The sequence below is a fragment of the Protobothrops mucrosquamatus genome, unplaced genomic scaffold (genome assembly GCF_001527695.2).
Source record: "Protobothrops mucrosquamatus isolate PMUCROS unplaced genomic scaffold, P.Mucros_1.0 scaffold4517, whole genome shotgun sequence".
NCBI classification, from domain to species: Eukaryota; Metazoa; Chordata; class Lepidosauria; order Squamata; family Viperidae; genus Protobothrops; species Protobothrops mucrosquamatus.
Window position 1 is genome coordinate 12762 of NW_015390422.1, and position 20845 is coordinate 33606.

Consider the following 20845-nt stretch of genomic DNA (forward strand, 5'->3'; position numbering starts at 1 on the left):
CAGCCACTGTCTCTACGAACCGGGAAGGCCACCTCCAGGACGTGGCCGCAGCACCGGATTGCGTCGAGGACCCCGCGAACCCGCAGCACTCGTTCCTTCTCGTCCTTGGGAGCGCGAAGCCGCCTCACGAGCTCCTTTTCAATCACGCGCTCCGCCCGGTCGCAGAAGTTTTCGACTATGCCCAGAAAGCTGGGTTCTCCCTCAGCTCCCTTTGCGTGCTTCCACCGGCCGGGCACGAGCGCTTTCCCGCGCCTTCTGCCTAGAATGTCCCCGCCCCCTGTGGAGGGTTCTTGTTCCCATGGAAACAAGGCCTGGTACTTCTGAAGCCCTGTCGAACGCCGGAGCCCCCCTCGGGGCTGCCACGAATAATCCCGCCCAAAGGCGGTTCCTCGCGGCCGACCCCACGCCTTCAGCAACCACCGCATTGGACGCGTGAGAACGGAGGGCACTGCCTTTTTTTTTTTTATGAGGCAGAACAAGGTCAACTTTTACTCGGCTCCGCCACGCAGAACAAAAGGTGAGGCGAAGCGAAGCGAACGGGCTCAATTGAATCGGGGAATGTCGGATGGGGAAATTTTGATTGGACAGGAGACCATCCAATGGGAAAAAAGGGCGGGGAAAAAAGGGCCTTGGTTGTGGGGATAAAAGCAAGGCAGCAGGAAGAATGTAAACTTCATGCCTGATGGAGAGTAGAAGGCGGTAGAGAGTGGACCTAGCGCGGCGGTTTTTAAACTTGGCATATTTAAGATATGTGGACTTCAACTCTTAGCATTCTCCAGCTAGCGTTAAAAAAAAAAAAGCGAATGAAAAAGTTGCGATGGATGGTGTGGATGAGATATCTTCAAAAAGAAAGAGCTGAGAAAGTAAAAACAAATTGCAAAGTTATCACTCGATATGTGGATGTTGTGGAACCCAGGATGTAGATGTAAAAAGATGTGCAATAGGCAGATATGAGTAATGAATAGTGTTGGAATAAATTAAATCTAGCTGTATTTTTTTTCCTCTTATTTTCTTTTGTATGTTGTTTCTTATAATTTTATGATTTGCATCAGGTTGTGTACCCCAACAGAATAGCGTAAAGATAGTATATATTTAACTTACATTTTTCACTTTCTGTTTTACCTTCATAATGAGCTATTTCTTAGTCTTGTTTACTTCCAACTATTAAAATTTTATTAGATACATTTACTGGAGCCCTATTTTTCAGTCACTGAATCCAGTGAGTAACGTATATGTCCAGTAACCTCTCTAAATATTGGATATGTTGCATCCAGGCAGTCTGCACTGAGATAACTAAAAACATAGCCTTGCGTTAAGTTTGCCTTATTTTTGATGATTTGTACCATGTATAATGTCATTACACAAATGATATGAAATATGTCATTTGTATCAAAATCAAAACATGTGTTTAGATTCCTAGGCAAGCTAGAATGTTGCTAGAGCTGGTTTTGTTCACAGTCCTACTTATTCTGCCTATCTTTGAGAATATATAGCACTGAAAACTTTTTTCAGAATCTTTCCAGATCAATTGATCCTAAAGATACCAGCCTGTCACTTTGCCCTTGTGAATCGCATTTTCCTGGGTTTTTTTTTTTAATGAAACCTTTCCTTTTGCATGATCTTAGAGTTAATTGACAGAACATTCACTTTCTTCACATTCTTATATGTTCATTACTGCAGTTTCATTCTTTTTAAAACATCATGGCTTAATATATTATTTCAGAGGTGTATCATATAATAAAATTGCTAGCTTGGTAAGTTTTAATTTTATTTATTAAAATCAACTTGATATCATCTATTCAGAAGATTTTAAATAACATTATCATAAGGCAACCCATGGAAATCATCCTTTTTATATTACAAAACCATTATAAAAAAAGAATAGGTCACCCAATATTCATCAGCTAGATGCAAACTATGTGAAAAGTAAGATTTACAGTGCCTTCCTGAAGCTAAAAAATTCAAAACTAATTAAACACTAAATTGTATGTACTAATTTCAAATTTAAACACTAATTTCTTATGTTTATCCAGATACATGAGCATTAATGCAGTTTTTGGGAGTGTCCGTCTTTCCAAGTAGATGGACAAAGCACTTTTTCCCATTTGCAAGTGCAGTGCTTACAGTGGGTGTTTATGTCCACCAATTTCTTGACGGATGAGCAGCTTTCAGCATTATTAATACAAGCTTTGTTTGTTAGACAATCCACCCGCTCTGCAAGGCATTCTATTCTCAATGAAGACTTCATCGTTTATAGTCTATTAGTTGCACAACTTGTCTTTCTCCTAGTGTTTTGCAAACATCTGTAGCCTGATATCAGTATGATGAAGAAAGCTATGAGAAGTAAAACAACTGGCAACCCTAAAATTTGCTTGGCTATATCCAAACTCAAATTTCCCAGAAATCGGGAGAGAGAGCAATTATGTGTATTTTACTTATCGCATGTGTCCACCAACAAGATCAATACCATCTCTTTAATTAGAAATATCCATTAAAATGCAATGTTTGCTATTTATTCCAAAGATTGTCTCTATAATTCAGAAATGTCAAAGTGTGCTAGAATTATCATTGTAAGATTCAGAGAATTCCTTGTCAGAGTTTTGAAAATAGTCATTGCTTCTCAGGTGGATAAAATAGTTCTCATAGGACAGCTGACAAACTTGACCAGAATGGGAACTCTCCCAATATGCTATATTTAAGGCTCATGTGATTAATTCTCGGTAAGGCTCTTCCTGTCAGATTATTATAAAGGGATTACAAAATAATCACACTTTAAATGTATTCTTCTATGCATGGATGAAAAAAATTCTGCCAGATTCTAGACTCATTTTTCTGAGACAGTATGTGCATGTTCCAGCAATTAAGGATCAAAAGGGCCATAAGCAGTTGATGTGGTCAGGCTTGAAAAAACAGATGAAAATAAAAAGAGCCAGAGGTAGGATACACAGTCAAAACATTCTGGTGCTTTAATATAAGGCAGGAAAACTAGGGAATTTTGTGTAATACTCAATGAAATAAGTTGTCTAAACTAAAAAAGAATCTGATTTGGGTATAAAGGCTTTATATGTCCTTATGTGCTGGTATTGGCCATGATGTTAACTGACACTGTCCTTATTGTCATATGGTGCTGAGCCAAAATGTGTCTTACTGTATTTGGCTTCATTTTTTTGTTTAGCAATTTGTGTAAATTAGATATATTTTTTTTTGCAAATCATGGCTTATGCTCAGCCAGTCTTATGAAAATGACATATGGTTGAAGTAAAGCATGTGTGAGAATAAATGAAATGCTTAGCAAATGTTTTGGCAATATGGATGGACTAAGCAAAAGATATGCAGTATCCCTCTTGGTGGCTTTATGCATTTATGGATAAAGATAAAGATGTTGAGACTCTAGAAAGAGTACAGAGAAGAGCAACAAAGATGATTAGACGACTGGAGGCTAAAACATATAAGGAACACTTGCTGGAATTGGGTATGTCTAATTTAATGAAGAGAAGGACGAGGGGGGACATGATAGCAGGGTTCCAATATCTCAGGGGCTGCCACAAAGAAGAGGGAGTCAAGCTATTCTCCAAAGCACCTGAAGGCAGGACAAGAAGCAACGGATGGAAACTAACCAAAGAGAGAAGCAACCTAGAACTAAGGAGAAATTTCCTGACAGAACAATTAATCAGTGGAACAACCTGCCTCCAGGAGTGACATAGAGCAATCAATTTAAACAGTTAAAGCAATGCTGGTATGGATAGAGTCAGGAAATCAACGGACTGGGGAACACAATGGAGGTGTTTATTTCTTATACACACTCTTAATGGAAGGACTTAATTTTAGCTTGCTTTTCAATAATTAAAAGAAGAAATAAATACGTATTCTTGTAATTGGAAACATGCACACATATATACAAAAATATGTATGCATGTAGAAAATTATTCTTCATTAGTTCAGCCATTCCTCCTTCTTGAAGTCAAGACTTTGCCATCTGTCAGCATCACATCTGTTTCAAAGCTTGGCTTTTCTGCATGGCTGCCTGCATGAATTGGCACAGCATTCTTGCAAATAAAGTAAGCAGCCATCTGTGAAAAAAAAGGGGTGGGGAAACAGCTTCAGATATCTTTGTGCCTTTCTACAAGAGAAAGATCCCCCACACCAACACTATGCAGCCCATCAAGCAAATCAAGCGTGGCATATGCATCCCATAGGTCACTTTTGCCATGATCTCTTCTATTTCCTGTTTGTTTCTCATCTCTCTTTTTAAAAGGTTTCCTCACATGTGTTCCAGATGCAGAAAGTACTTTCTAGAAAATGAGTGTGCCTTGGACTGTTTGGATGAGGGAGACCACAACTCTCTGTAGCAATGAAATTTCCTTAGAAGTTCACAAATCATGTTTGGGCTTAACTATTAGTATATTACTGTATTTCCTTCACTCCGATTTTGTTTGTTCTGTTGTTTTAAATATTGCTGGTTATTGACAATAAATGATTGATTGAGTGATTGATTGATAGGACATAATAAGCAAACGTTATTTCTACCAATAACAAGATTGAATGCTTTTCCCTTTAACAAATGGCAATCTGCCCTTTACACATAATTAAAGGAAGGGTTTATAACCCTTCAGAAGGAACACTTCTTCTGAACATTAAGTGCTGTCTCCACTCCTCTATGTAGCAATACTATACACAATTGTCAAGCCCCTGTGCTTGGTTTTAAATGCTAGGAAATACACACAACGTCACTTTCCTTAGTAAACCACTCAGAATATATTCCAAATAGACCTCACCTGAACTCTAACCCTATCCTTTGATTCGTTTTCATTGGCAATTGGATTTTCCCATGTATATTTCTATGGTCCACAACCTACTCCGAACAAAAAGCTATCACCATCGCATTTGTTAGCATACCTTTAAGAATCTATCCCTAGCCTTATTTTCTCGCCATGACTCCAAGTAGATCTACCACTAATTCTAACTCTAGGTTCATTTTCACTGGCTATACGATTTTTCCCATGTATTTTATTGTAGTCCACAAAGAACTCCTGAAAAGCTGTCACTGTCCCTTTCCATAGAAAACAGCTAAGAATATATCCCTAATGATAGTTTTCATCCCTAGACCTAACCCTAACTCTTACCCTAGATTCATTTTCATTGGCAATAGGATTTTCCTATGTGTTTTACTGTGGCAAGTAATTTCAAACAAGAAGCTGTAACTGTCTCTTTCCTCTAAAAACCTCTAAGTCTCTATCCTTAGCATTAATTTTTGGCTATGACACCACGTAGACATAACTCTTAATCCTAACCCTAATACTAACACTAGATTCATACAGGAGGTTACAAGATTGAGAAAATTATTCACAAGATTTTCAGAAACGGGAGATTATTTTAAAGCCTATAGGAAGCAATGTCTAAAAGACAGAGATCAAGTTTGAAAAGCTAGACATGGATAAACTAGTTAGTACTTAGATGTGAGAACACCAAGATTGAAGGCTCAATTTAGAAGAAAAAGGATGTCATCAAATTATTTTCAGTTGTTGCTAAGAAAACTACATCAACATGTCTGATCTATAGATAATTAGATCTCAAATGAATAGTTATTCAAGTGATTACACACTTTTCTTAAAATCAGTGGGGTGCCATTTTGTGACTAAACTACTGTCATCTGATATCAGCCATTTTGAGTAAATAATTGCAGCCTATTCTAATGTGCTTGTTATCCCAATAAACAGGGAACTGTGCATTAAGCTAAAACATACTATGGTTTTGTTGTGGTTTAGTATGACATATCAGTCAACCCATTATGTCTTCATATTATTTATTTATGGTATTTACATATCATCAACTCCTTAAGTATTCACTGGGATTTATAATGTTCTACATAAAATTATAAAAGCATAGATGAGCATATAACACTGTAAAATCATCAGTCTGTTCCAGTATTTCCAGCCCAACATCGATCTTAGGTATTAAAAGCTCTACAGCAGGGGTCCCCAACCCCCAGTTCGTAGACCAGTACCGGGCTGCGGCATGCCAGCAACCGGGCTGCACAAACAAGCAAAGCCCCCATCTGCTGGATGCAGGCAGCACACAAAACCATGCCCCCTCTGGTCTGTGGAAAAACCTCTCCACGTAACCATTCCCTGGTGCCCAAAAGGTTGGGGACCTCTGCTGTACAGTAAAACTCCATCTTAATCATTCCATTGAAGGCTCTCGGCATCATTCAGATTTCTACAGGAAAATTACTTCAGGATGGAACATAAACCAACATTTCCCCCCCTGGCTTTCCCTTCTTATATCATACATATAAGCATTTTAGCATGGGACAAATGGTTAGTCCTATCTGAAGGATATAATCCTAAAAACAACTGGGTGTCAAACCATACAAGGTTTGCGGGTTCAAGCAGCATTTTATATTTGGAAGCCAATTGAAAAACGATGCAGCCTGCAAAACCTGTAATATATACTTAGAGTAGCTCTTACTTACCAATGGGCAATCTTCTCCATTTTGCTATACTATAGCTTCTAGGGTAGTATTCAAGGGCAGCCATTCTAGAGGACATTGCAATAACCTTGAGATAACAAGGATGTGAGCTGCTGTCTTCAGAGCTTCTTGCTACAGGAATTGCTGCAATTGGCTGCGCAAAGACCTAACCACAATCTTCATCTGTCTATACAGGTAGTCCTCAACTTACGATCAAAAGTGACCCAAAATTTTCTGTTAAGTGAGTTTTGCCCCATTTTATGACTTCTTGCCACAGTTGTTAAGTGAATCACTGCAGTTGATAAATTAGTAACTCAGTTGTTAAGTGAATCTGGCTTCCCTATTTACTTTGCTTGTCAGAAAGTCACAAAAAGTGATCACATGACCTTGTGACACAGCAACGGTCATAAGTATGAACCCGTTACCAAGTAGCTGAATTTTGATCACACAGTCATGGGGATGCTGTCAAGGTCATAACCGTGAAAAACAGTCATAAGTCACTTTTTCAATGCTGTTGTAACTTTGAACTGTGACTAAACAAACTGTTGTAAGTTGAGGACAACCTATATATCAAAAGCTATATGTCTAGGGAAACCCACAAGGAAAACTTGCTCCTTCTAAGACTGCTACCCTATCCACCTTCTGGAAGATTTAGGAAGCCAGATAGTTTCTGGACAAACAGTAGTGCCATCTTGCATGGATTCAACTTCAGCTTATTGTTTCTCATCCTAGATTCTAAGCATTGAGTCAATCACACATCTCCTGTTTGTTTTACAGTGGAAGTATATAGCTGAATATTGCTGTATAGGTATCATTACATTGCTGATACCTAATTTCAGGTTGACCGATGACTTCTCTCAGTGGCTAGATTCTAAAAAGCAAGGACGAGAGAGAAGCACCTTACAACATCACAAGACAAGAGGTATCAAGTTCACTTCTCCTTCCCTACTACCATTAATTGTAACTGTTCACTCGGGAAAGAGCCAGTCCTTAAAACCAGCTTAAAAGAATGTCAATATTGACAGTATTGAAAGATCCAGAGGTCTAAAGCAGCAGAAGAGGTGCACTATGATCTGACAATAATCAACCAGAATTTCTGTAATCATGCACAGATCTGAATGCTGACTTAACAAGATCCAGCTAATATGTTTCATCTAGGATACTCTATGGTTATAGCCTTAAGATTTTTTTCTATAATTTTCCCTAAAGAGGGACTAAGTGATGGTTACCTAAAATAGCCTGATCTAAGGAGGCTTCTTTAGGAAGGAATATGTCACCGTCTCTTTCAAAGTGGCTTGGACACTCCTCTCCCCTGAAGAGATATTGACTACCTCCCAGATGTAACTATCAGCCACAATTTTTACAGGCTTCTTAAAAGAACCAAGTGGGGTGTGGATTTATTCCACAAGCAGTAGAGCTCATACTGCTGGGCATCCTATCCATTTTCTCAGAATCAATCAGCCAAGATGATTTCCTGATTACCATACATGGGTATTATCCCAGTCATTTTCTCTGACCCCACCTATCTCTCTGTATGGATCTGAGTGAATCTGAGCTATTTTACTGGCAAAATTTTGCATAAAACCTTAGACAGCAGGAATATCTTTTTACACCTTTCTCCCCAACAACCAATCCACTATGACTTATATAGCAAACTGTAGTTTTAAAAAACATCTTAGCATTATAGGGGAGCCTAGCCATTGTGTGCTTTAGCAATTCCTCAAAACTTGATTGTCATAAATAAACAGGACTTCATACAGCAGGGATTCTTTCTTTAAAATATGTCTGCTTGTCTGTCTCTCTCCAATCACAAAAAGTTTCTAGAGTGCTAACAGTTAAAAACATTATCTAGCTCAGGGGCCGTGGCCCACTACCAGGCTTTGGCCCATTCAGAACCGGGCCCCAGAAGCAGCAGGTGAGCACATGTGTGCACAGCTCCATTTGTGTGAGCAGCCTGCCGCTTGTGCAAATGAAGCTGCACATCGCCTGTGCCCACCTCTCGCGCAAATGAGCTGTGCGCGCATGTTTACCCACCCCTTACACAGAAACATCCCCTTTCTCCCCACCCACCCTCCGATCCGCAAAGCTGGAAAGGTTGGAGACCGTTGATCTATTTGAGCCACCTTAACAAAAGAAGGTGTTAGAAATAACTTTAAGTGCAAAGCAAGAATAGAAACAAGTGTGTCTATATATACATATACTGTACGTGCACATACCCGAGAACCAGTAAGATAGAGCATAATAGTAGATAAAAGACTTATACAAATAACAAGATTTCCAGCTGGCCCTAAAAAGATAACAAAGAATGTCACAGAAGCCTCTCAGGGCACTACAGCACCAGTGTGCTATCCTCCAAGTAGCTGTAGATCTTCCCTGCTCTCAAGCAGGATATAGGAAAACTTCCAAAGGAAACAGTTTTTCTTTCTCTACAAAGCAGACCCAAAATAGCTTATACCAAAATTAAAATCACACATAGAATGAGCACAAAATGCAATGAAAGTAGAGCTAGATAAAACAGTGGAAGGATGTTAAGTATGTGGCACAATACTATGAATTAAATGTAATTGTGGAAGGCGCAGAATGATGCTTTTTACTGAGTCAGTCTGCTTTGACTATTCTGTGATTGTGGAAATTAGCTCATCTTGTCAGATTTGTACACTGCTATCATACAAGGACTCCCAATGCCTAACAACCATCAACATCAGTACATAAATAATAAAATAAAGAGTTGATAATAGTAGTCCAAATTACAATTCACAATCAAAACAAAGAAGCAAGATAAAACCACTGTGTCAGCTACCCTTTCGGACATCTTTGTTTGTAAGAAAGAAAGAACATACGCGAGTATGCCCAGAGGACTTACAGGCTTTTCTTTAGTCTGAGAACATTTTTATACAACTCAGTGACTTTTTTATACACTTGATTTTCACTGCTATGTTTGAATATTTGGGGTTAGAACCCCAGCATTTATGGGTAATTAGAACAAGACATATGGACAAAATCTGTGTAACTATTGCACTGTGTGTGATCCTGGGCATGTATCTGCAAACTACGGGGGATGTGTGTATGGGGGTGTCATATGTTTCCCTACTTCTTTCAGGGTGTGTGAAGGGAGAGTTGGGGTGGGGGGTGCAATTCTGCCTAAACTACAGCCTTCTTTGACACAGGCTTTGGGAGTATGTGTTTCCAGGCAATCGGTAACATCTTACTCATCCCTTTCTCCTATTGTTGTCCTGCCAATCTCACTTCTTTTCCCTGGAAAGGAGGATGGACCAGCTGCTAATATAGGCCTCATGCTGGTTCAGTGAGGAAAAACATCTTCAATTAAAGCTGCTTTGCCTCATACGATACTGAAGGGTAATACCTCAGTACAGAAAATGCAAGGCTTTTGATGGGGTCAAAAGAGTATGCTTCAAGGAGAGATTATTTGACTGGAAAAAATGGAAAAGAAACCAATGTAAAAGAATCCATAATCATAGTCCCTTGGCTTCCCGGTATAGGGACTGAATCATAAAGGCATATGAGGGATATTTCTCAGATGAACCAAGAGTTTCCCGAAAGATATTTATTTCTGAGTAAACAAGGATAGAAAGATTGTGACCAAACAGAAAGACATTAAGTTAAATAGTGGTATTATTGAACAGTACTGTTTATTTGGGGGACTTCTGATTAGATTTAATTCCCAGCTAATTACCCAAAAGCAATGTTTCAACAGCAATACCAAAATAGGTTTGTTTGCCCTAGATTGTATCAGTCTGTAGGTGAGGAAGTACATGATTAAATATTATATTCTCTCTCTCTCCCTCCCTCCCTCACTCCCTCCCTCTGGAAATCAGGAGGAAAACCCCTAATCTAATTTCCACATTCATTTTCCTTACTCTCAAGAATAATACACATATCCCATCATTTGGTATATGCCTGATTTGGTCTGCAGTGGCATCAATAGCTGGCATGATCAGTTAGAGCAAAAGACAAACATGGGGGATTATAAAAGCAGCTGATAATGAATGCAGGCAGTTCAGCTTTCCTCCTCTGGGCTGTATGTGTGATTAGCTTGTCATTTCATAATTTTACCATTTAAGTGGCCAGTTGGGGATCAGTCACAAAAAAACCAAGATGATCACTGTCCAGAAAAGCATGAGGTTCACACGTTTCAAGGTTTGGTTTTAATGAATATATGCTTATACAGATCAAAGTATTTGGGATTGGAAACTGCTCAAGTTCATCCGAACACTCATTCAAAATTAATTTTGAAATGGCCTCACTTTATTTCTAGGTCTCATAATTTGTAGAAAGGTTAAAAAAGGATGATTTCTTATTTAGCAGTTTCTCCTGGTGCCTCTATTCTTCATTGCCACTAAATATACAATGGATATACTTCTCTGCAGAAATGATGAAGATGATGGGTTGAGAGCCCTATCTGCCCCACCACCCTTACCCCCCTCTCTCATCTCATGCTATTTCCACATCCAGGAGGTATGTGACAGTTTACTATTTTACCACCTTGTTGTGTAACACACAGTTGTCATGGTGACTGTAGGATCGAGGCAACTCAAATGAGTTTAAACTTATGAAACTCTTTTTGAGTAGAGCTAAATGACCGGGAGGGAAACTGGAGAGCAATGAATTTGGAATGGTTATCATAAAATCATTGCTCCAATTAGTAAGATGACAACCAGACACTATTTAACCCTCACTATTTGATTTCTTGCACTTGTCGACTATCGAAAAACCAAATTTTTCCTTGTCACTGAAAACTGCATCCTTCCAAACCAATTGGTAAAGAGCAATCTATTTGAGCTATTAAGAAAACACCATTGAAGGAACTGATTACAAGCCAAATTCAAATAGGCATACAAATAAACTTAGGAGGAGGTAAGGTGTTTCTATGGAAATAAATATCAATGCGTACACACTGTAACTTTGGAATGAGACATAAGTGTTGTCTCATTGCATAAACTTGAGTTTTGAATTCAACAGTTGTTTACATTATATGCTATTATATTCTAAATAGCGAATAATTTACACGAAAGGTGGTTTCATGCCTTATTTGCCATCAGATATATAGTTATCAGATATATAATGTGCTAGCTTTTTTCCAGTAACATCTCATTCGCAGCAATTAAGAGCAAAAAGCAAAAGAACTGGGAGCTGAAGCCAGCTCTTGATTAAAGTATTAGCCAAGCCATTGGCTATGTACCAATCTTTATTTTCAGTCTCTTCCATGTGAAAATGTACTCCATGAAATTGAGATTCCAACTTTTTATCTGACAGTGGTCTGTGTTACACCTATAAGTAAATGTCTAATGAAAATGCAGAATAGAATAGAATAGAATAGAATAGAATAGAATAGAATTGGAAGGAACCTTGGAGATCTTCTAGTCCAGCCCCCTACTCAAGCAGGAAAACCTATACCACTTCAGATATGGACTTGGACTTCAGTAAGGCATTTGATAAAGTAGATCACAACCTACTACTTGACAAGATAGAAAAATCTGGGTTAGACAGCATCACCACCAGATGGATTCGTAGCTGGCTGACCGGCCGTATTCAGCGTGTGGTCCTCAATGGAACTGCATCTAAATGGAGAGAAGTGTGTAGTGGGGTGCCCCAGGGCTCTGTTCTGGGCCCAGTGCTCTTCAACATCTTCAACGACTTGAACGAGGGGATGGATGAGGAACTATCAAATTTGCAGATGACATCAAGTTGGCAGGAATAGCCAAAACTCCAGAAGATAGGCCTAAGATACAGGAGGATTTGGACAGACTTGAACACTGGGCGCTATCCAACAAAATGAAATTCAATGGTGAAAAAAGTAAGGTTCTACATTTAGGCAAAAAAACCCCAAATCTACAGGTATAGTATAGGGGGTACCTGGCTCAACAGTAGTAACTGAGAGGGATCTCGGAGTCCTAGTGGACAATCACTTAAATATGAGCCAGCAGCGTGCTGCAGCTGCCAAAAAAGCCAACACAGTGCTGGGCTGCATTAACAGAGGGATAGAATCAAAATCACGTGAAGTATTAATACCACTTTACAATGCCTTGGTAAGGCCACACTTGGAATACTGCATCCAGTTTTGGTCACCACGATGTAAAAAAACTGTTGAGACTCTAGAAAGAGTACAGAGAAGAGCAACAAAGATGATTAGGGGACTGGAGGCTAATACTTATAAGGAACGGTTGCTGGAATTGGGTATGTTTACTTTAATGAAGAGAAGGACAAGGGGTGACATGATAGCAGTGTTCCAATATCTCAGGGGCTGCCCCAAAGAAGAGGGAGTCAAGCTATTCTCCAAAGCGCCTGAAGGCAGGACAAGAAGCAACGGATGGAAACTAATCAAGGAGAGAAGCAACCTAGAACTAAGGAGAAACTTCCTGACAGTTAGAACAATTAATCAGTGGAACAACCTGCCTCCAGAAGTTGTGAATGCTCCAACACTGGAAGTTTTTAAGAAGAGATTGGACAGCCATTTGTCTGAAATGGTATAGGGTTTCCTGCCTGAGCAGGGGGTTGGACTAGATGACCTCCATTGTCCCTTCCAACTTTATATTGTTGTTGTTGTTGTTGTTGTTGTTGTTGTTATTGTTATTATTATTATTATTATTATTATTATTATTATATAAGTGACTATCTAGCCTCGTCTTAAAAACCTCCAGTGATGGAGCACCCACGATTTCTGAAGGCAAGCTGTTCCAATGGTTAATTGTCCTCACTATTCTATTCTATTCTGCATTTTGGCTGATAATCTACAGTTGGTCCTGTGTAATGTCTCTTTTCTGTGGGAGGGAGTGAAGAAGAAAGTTGTAGTCTGCCCTCAGCTTTGAAGAAAAAAAAAACATACTATCCTGTCCTCAAGAAACTGTTCCTGGTTAATTTCCATTAAGTCTCCAACCTTTCCTTTCAAGGGTAGGTGGTGGATAGGGCAGTTAAGCTTCAGCTTCAGAGAACCCTGGAAGGAACAGATTATCTAAATCTGCTTCAGTCAGGTTTCAGCAGGGTTTGGTATAGAGACAGGAATAGTTGTGCTTGTTGATAACCTGTGATGGAGCCAGGAGGGAGATTATGTGTCTATCCTGGTGCTCCTTAACAGAATAACAGAACAACAGAGTTGGAAAGGATGTTGGAAGTCTTCTAGTCCAACCCCCAGCTCAAGCAGGAGCCCCTATACCATTTCAGGCAAATCCTTGATTGCTTAGCTGCAGCTTTCAATACTGTCAGCCAACACTGAATTGGTGTTGGAGGTTTGGAGTAGAGGCACTGTTTTGGGATGAGTTTCTTTTCTCCGTTGCTGGTTTCAGTTGATCTTGATGGGGAGGAGGATGAGAGGTGTTGTTCCTGTCCATTTGAATTCCTGCAAATTATTAAAGCCCTGGTTCTCCCAGGCCTTGGATTAAGATGATGTCTGAATCTCTCTACTTTTTGGCTCAGTCATTTGTTTTCTTTTTCTTTGATATATGTGGTTTTCTTTTTAATTTTTTTAATTCGAAGATGTCCAGAGTTGCTGTAGAGCAGTGGTTCTCAACCTGTGGGTCGGGACCCCATTTGGGGTCGATCGACCATTTCATGGGGGTCGCCAAGCAAGGCTGTCCGCCATTTTTTTTGTCCGCCATTTTTTTTGTCCACCATTTTTTCCCCCTTTTCCGGCGGGTGCCTTACCTCCCTTGGGCTGGGCCAGCTGGTGGTCGGCCTGCTCCATCTCTGCCGCTTGCCAGCTACGCCTCGGCCGGCGCAGGGGGCGGAACCACGCATGCGCAGCGCTTCCGGGCAGGGAAAGTCCTCGACTTACGACCGGTTGGGTAGTCCTCGACTTACAACCGGTTTAGTCCTCGAATTACGACTGGTTTAGTCCTCGACTTACGACCGGTTTAGTCCTCGACTTAAGACCGGTTGGGGTCACGGCATTAAAAAGGTTGAGAACCACTGCTGTAGAGTCAGGCAGCTTACAATTAAAATAAATTTGAAATTATATTGAAATTAAAACAACTTCTTCCACTTCTGTGATGTCAGAGGGTGGTTGCTACAGGTACCAGAGTTTATGGGGTATTTCTTAGTGGTGACCATGGAAACTTTATGGATAAAGCTTATTCAGTGTAATTATATCAGCTGAGGATGAAGAAACGTTCACTCCACAAGGCATTCTCATCTAGTCTGCCAGTGTGCTCCCAAGAACCTGCCACTTTGGAAAAGACAAATTCTTATGCAAGTCACCAGTTAATTTGAAATGCAATTTTTAAATTGTCCAATTCTGGAATGAAGCTTTTGAAAACTGTATGGATGAGAGGGTGATGAATGCTGTCAAAGCCTATTTGTTTTGTGGGAGGTTCTTTAGGAGAGTTGTAATTGGAGAGAAATAGCTATCTCCCAATGGAACTACCTTTCAAAAATTCATCCTTGTATTGAAATGGACTTTTTGGAGGCCAGCCACTATGTAGAGGATATTTTTGATAGATTGTGTAATTGGTTTTGATGCATAATGATAGAAAAGAATGCAGTTGAAGTCAGTTAACTATGACCTGTTCCTTGTTATAACCGTTGATAGGCTTATGTGTATAGAAAGCTTTGGACTGAATGAGATGAAGTCCCATCACATATTGTCCAGAATAATTTCCTGGATTTGTGGATATATGATTTCAGGGGTTGGGAGCCTATGGGCCAATTTACTTGTTTTTATCTCTTTGGAGTAAAATTTACCTGATGTGGCATCTTGATTGTATCATGCATTCAGAAAATGTCAAGCCACATAAGATGCTGTTGTATCACATCCATGACAACCTGCTAGACAAATATAGGTAATAGGTAAATGATGCTTTGGGGGACATAGAAGCATTTTTTTTACTAATTTTTGTCCATGTGAAATTAGACAGATACGCGGCTGTGCCATATTTAATGGCACCACGCACATAAAGAAAGTCGTTGATTGGACTATCCTGCATCACATCCAAGGCAGTCTGTCGGATCAATGGGTCTGTGATTTGGCAGAGGCCAAAGTGAATGGTGAGGTTCAGTATTTTAGATCTGTAAGCCTAATTATTTGACACGTTTGTTTTTGTTATTGTTTTAATAAAATATTTCCCTTGAACTCCGCGTGGCATCAGGAAGGGCATTCATCCAGTCAGCCTGACTCTACCCCAAATTAAAGGATTACAGGGTTGCAAAAAAGGGAGTATTTTTTCTCTTGAAGGGCACAATATCGTGATTTCAAAGACAGAGCACTTAATTTTAAGTTTTGCCATTATATAAACTTTATGATTGTGGACTTTCAAATTTTCATAGGAATAAGGAATCAGGAATGGGGAATAGGTAACTGACTTCAGCCTTATTAGAGAAGACAGATTTTTGCTGGTAGGATTGATAATAGCTAATTTGAGAGAGTTGGGGGGGTTTTTTGGAAGCTAAAAATTGAACTTTATTAAGTGTAAGCTCCATACTTGCTCACAAACTAATAGCAAGGTACGTGTATTTATACGTGATTTAATTCCGAAAGCCATGGCCAGCTGAGAAGAGAAAAAAGCAAAAGATTCAGCCTTGTGAAAACCGTTAAGCTGCTTCTTACATGAGAGGTTCCACTTTAATATTCCCACATATATCTGTCTTAAACAAATTAGTGCTCCTTGTCACCTATAACCTACTGTGGCTTTTAAAGCATTAAGAGTAGTGTGGCATTTAATAAACTTTATTTTTATTCCATTTCTATATTTAGCTCTCTTATCTCTCCTCCCTCTCCACATCCCTCACTGTTTACTGGTAGGAGCATTCTCTGTCTTTGCATCTTCTGTGTTGCCCGGCAACCAGGTGCACAGCCGATGCTGATTGGCTGAGGCAGATTCACCAAGCTCTGGAAGCATTGCACCTCCCTCCTCCCCTCCTCATATAGGGCCCCCTTATAATCTGCATAGAAGGGGGAGCGTGGGTGAGGGAAATGGTGGATGGGGGGGGCAGGGGGAATTGTGAAAGACACTGTAGCAGAACACTCAGCTAGGAGATATCGGAGCTTCTCAGAGCTTGCTTATGATTTGCTCAAGTCTGGCAAACCCTTGGAAGCAATCACTAGTTCTGTCAAGCAAACTGTTCACATCTCCCTTCATTTCTCTGTGATTGTGTAACGTCAGCCTATCCCCAGAGCAACTAATTTTCTCCCCCCCCCCCACTTGCAGGATAAGCATTTATATCCCAACCTTCATTCTAACCTTAACCATCTGTGATAATTGCAGGCCTTTGCTGTTTGAAGATGGCAAGAATAAGTTTCTTTCCATTTTTAGCCTATTCTTCTATCCATAGAGCCATCAAAGCAACTATGAAATATCCTAAAACCCCTTTAAATGACAATTCATATTAACTCATCAGATTTTGAAAACCTTATGTGAAATGCACATATCCTTCAAACATAACTCCCATCTCTAACGTGTCCTTTAGAAGCTGGGTTGTCAGCCAAATAAATTATAAGTATATTGATAAGCAGAAAGAGAGAGAAAGAGAGATTTGAAATGTGGAAGTCAAATCAAATTCCATGTTTCCTGACACATGTGTGCAAAGCTTATGAGCTCATAAGTATAGGCTCCAATGTGCAAGAGTCACACTAGCCTAGCTGTGACAGTCCTAAAAATTTGGATTCTAGTTTAGATGTTTAATTCAGTTCAGAAGTGGTCATTTTGCTTTCATCTCTAATTTTTTTCATCACTCAGCTACTCAATTAGTAATACGTTTCTACCATGTAATTTATCTATAGCTATGGATCATGGAGAATGCAGTGCTCCCATTGCAACTAAAATTGTTTGAGACAGGAACTGGACCCTATTGTATTTGTGGTGCTTTCCTATTAAGTGAGTTTCACTTAGGCTTGTAGTTAAGCTGGAATAACACAGTCATTCTCCTGAGGCTCACGGGGAACGAGGGAGGATTTATTATTTCTGTAATGGTGCTTCCTTCTGGAACTTTTACAGCCCAAGTCTCTTATCATATCTATTGGGAGTATTTTCTCTTACTTTTTTGCCTTCATCTAGCTCTTCTTTCCCTAATTCATTCTTCCTGTTGATGTATCTACAAGCAACAAAGGAAAAGTCAAGAAGGGGGTTTTTTTGTAAGTATTTTTTTTCTTTACTATGGCAATTCCACCAGCCTTTCTTCTTTCCCCATTATTATAGAGCCTTTAGAGCAGCTAGCAGAGCACATGATACTCAACCAGTTCCTGATGGTAGAACTAGCCAATATCCTATTTGTGTGCCCACACAAAAAGTTACCAGAAAAAAGCCACAGCCCTAAAGAAGATCCCATCAATCTTTTCTGTCTTTTAGATACGGTAGAAAGGAGTGAGCCTCATCACTCCAATGAAGAGGCTCTCTCATATTCATTGAATGAGCCAAGCAATTAGTTTCCTTGGAGATCAGAGTGACACTGGGAATAGTCATGGCGTATTGATACAGCAAGTCTAGATCATCCTCAGAAAAAATGCAGTCATGAAAACAGAAAAATGGCAAGTATTACTAAAGCAATAAAACAAATCCATATCCAGGCTGGGAAGCAAGGTCTCCTTTTCATTTCCATTTTTTTCCATCATTACTAATCTTATTTTCAAACCCCATCTACAGATTTCTTAAGGATGGTGAAAATGTTAGTTAAAACCAGAAACACAGGAAAGGTATCTTGCAAAAATTTCCAGGTGGTATTCCTCCATCTTTGAACTGGACTCTAAGAACAAAAAGGAATGTTATTGTTTTTTTTTAAAAATGACCTCTTTAAAAATATTTTTCTCCCTTATCTATCCTCCTTTCTTCCAGTTAAAGGAAAACACCTTCCTTAGTTCCCACCCACAAGGACAAATTTTGTCCAGATTCCTGCCTCCTCTTTGTAGGGAAGGTAGTGGAAAAGATGGTTGCATGGCATCTTCAGAGGGTCCTGGATGAAATGGATTGTCTGGAGCCCTTCCACTCAGGTTTCAGGCCTGATTATGAGATGGAGACAGCATTGTTCACACTGGTTGATGATCTCTGTCGAGAGCCTTTGCAAAATTTCATGTTGTGCACCAGTTGTGTTTGTTCCTAGACCATGAGACCCTAAGCTCAGTCATTTATGCCTAGTCATCTTGCATTTGGACCACTAAAATGTGCTCTAAATTGGGCTACCCTTGAGAAGAATTCGGGAGCTACAACAGGCACAGAACACAGTAGCAGACAGTCCTAGGGGCCTAGAGTGACCCATATAACACCACTGCTGCATTAACTGCACTTGTTGATGATTTGCTTCTGAATCCAGTTCAAGGTGTTGGTGATCACCTTTAAAGCCCTTTATGGCATGACTCCATGTTACCTGAGGAACAGTCTCATTCCCAATCACTCACTTCAGTGGAAGAGGTATGCCCGGACCCTGTTGGATAAGGAATTTCAGTTGGCAGCTCCAGAAGGAACCCTTTTGCTGTGGTTCCTGTTCTATGGAACACCGTGCCCATCATGGTGACCTTTGTCCTTATCCTTTTGGCCTTTTGAAAGGCTCCGAGAACCTGGCTCTGCCAAATAGCTTGGGGCCTTGATGAAGATATCCTACGCGCGAGGTGGTTAATAAGTCAGGAGAACATCCCACTTAAAATTAACAAAACAATGGATAAAAATGGACCAATATATAAATGGAAAATGTTTAAGTGGAGTCTTCTCCTAATATTTAATTTTTAATGCTTAATGATTTTAATATTTTTAATGCTGTAGTTATTTTACATTGTGTTTTTGACATTAACAGTAAGATGGCTGGCATATACAAGAAAGAGAGAGAGAGGAAAGAAAGAAAGAAAGAAAGAAAGAAAGAAAGAAAGAAAAAGAAAGAAAGAAAGAAAGAAAGAAAGAAAGAAAGAAAGAAAGAAAGAAAGAAAGAAAGAAAGAAAGAAAGAAAGAAAGAAAGCTGACTAACGGCAGGGCCAAGCCAAATAGTTAATAGTATCTTCCTCTCAAGGATTTAAATTGCATATCATGAGATGCTACTGAAAATAATTACACTTTCCTTTCTGTTTTTTTTTTTTATAAGATCTGGAAAACATAATGAGCTAGTCCAACCGGACCAAGCAGACATATGGGTTAATGAATAAACATCACTGTCTTTTAAGCGATGCTACGGAACAGGTCAGGTTCTCTCTGGTGAAGAGAATTGCCAAAGGGACCATTAGGATGTATTCAGCTGTAATCTTTGCCGACAGTGAGCACTGACCCAACAACCCCTGTAACAAAAGGGCAGAAGAAGTCTTCCGGATCATTCCTAAAGGAAAAGCAGCAGATTTCAGCATTAACACCAAATTCCAGCATCCCCCAGATCAACTTAACTTTGTTCAGAGGGCATTACAAATGCAAACGTGATCTCTGAAAAGGTAAACAATGCCTTCAAAAAAAGAGGCCGCATTCAAAGGCTTCCCTTGCCAGCTTTTCATTAGACATTTTCCAGTCTGCTGAAGTAGGGGTTAACTAGAATAAAGATGGTAACCAATATAAAACAGGTAGCAATGTATTGCTTTAAGCTAACTATCTACTCTGCTCCACTGTTCATCCAACCTTATTACTGCGGAACCACTGTCAAATTGCAATAGCAGTTGTAAAGAATTTAAAATCAATAAGGTACCATGATTACAGTCAAAGGAGAAATAACTTTATAACGATATATGAGAATGGGGAAGTTGTTGGAGTAATGAAATAGAAACATACCTTGCATCCTAAAGGGAAATCTAGAAATCTAGTAGTTTCTGGGACCTTGTGCAAAGAAGAATTCACTGTGTCTTTCCTGTGACCATATCAGAAATACAATTCCTTTTATATACAGGATCCTTTTGTCTCTACAACAATCATTAATTATTAACTTATGTATAAATATCATACTATTGTTTGTATCTCATAATACTACCTTCCCTTTTAAACTGAGCAATCAAGTAATCTTGTCAATAAAAAAATTAATGTGGGGCTTTTGTGAGACTTGGGGGGAGGCTTCCCAACAGCAAATCTCTTCTTATTTTGCATTCCAGATTGGGTGGGGTAATCTACCTTGTGGTAGGTAACATTCCTGACTCCCTTTCTTCCAAGTGGCTAGGCTCCATATCCCTGTCTTCCACAGTCATACTAAGTAGCAGCTCTGCCTCTTTTTTTCACACAGTGGCTTTTTTTTTGCAACTTCCCATTGATCAGCTGGTCAAAATACTGATGAACAACATAAGAGAAAGGAGACCCTTGCCTGCATGACTAAGCTACTGCAGAGCTTAAGCAAGGGCAATACTGGTTACATGTATTCCCCCCTTCCCCCCCCCCAAAAAAAGGAAAGGTCAGTTTGAATAAAGCTTGTAGTCACAATTGTGGATAGTTGCCCTGATTGAAGAATACTTAATATGCAAATCACTGGTTGAAAAGCCCT

The 20845-nt window shown here is 39.6% G+C and overlaps 1 protein-coding gene across 1 annotated transcript in view; it reads right to left on the reverse strand.

Annotated features, from left to right (window-relative positions):
* The window catches only part of LOC107299086 (glutamate dehydrogenase 2, mitochondrial-like), a gene marked incomplete at its 3' end in the record, with an annotated part of 10224 nt that extends 9799 nt beyond the window's left edge, over nt 1-425 (reverse strand). The window contains exon 1 of the mRNA XM_029286676.1: nt 8-425. Within this exon, the coding sequence (XP_029142509.1) occupies nt 8-425 (418 nt within the window). The remainder of the gene's footprint in view (nt 1-7) is intronic.
* Nucleotides 426-20845: the final 20420 nt, after the last annotated feature.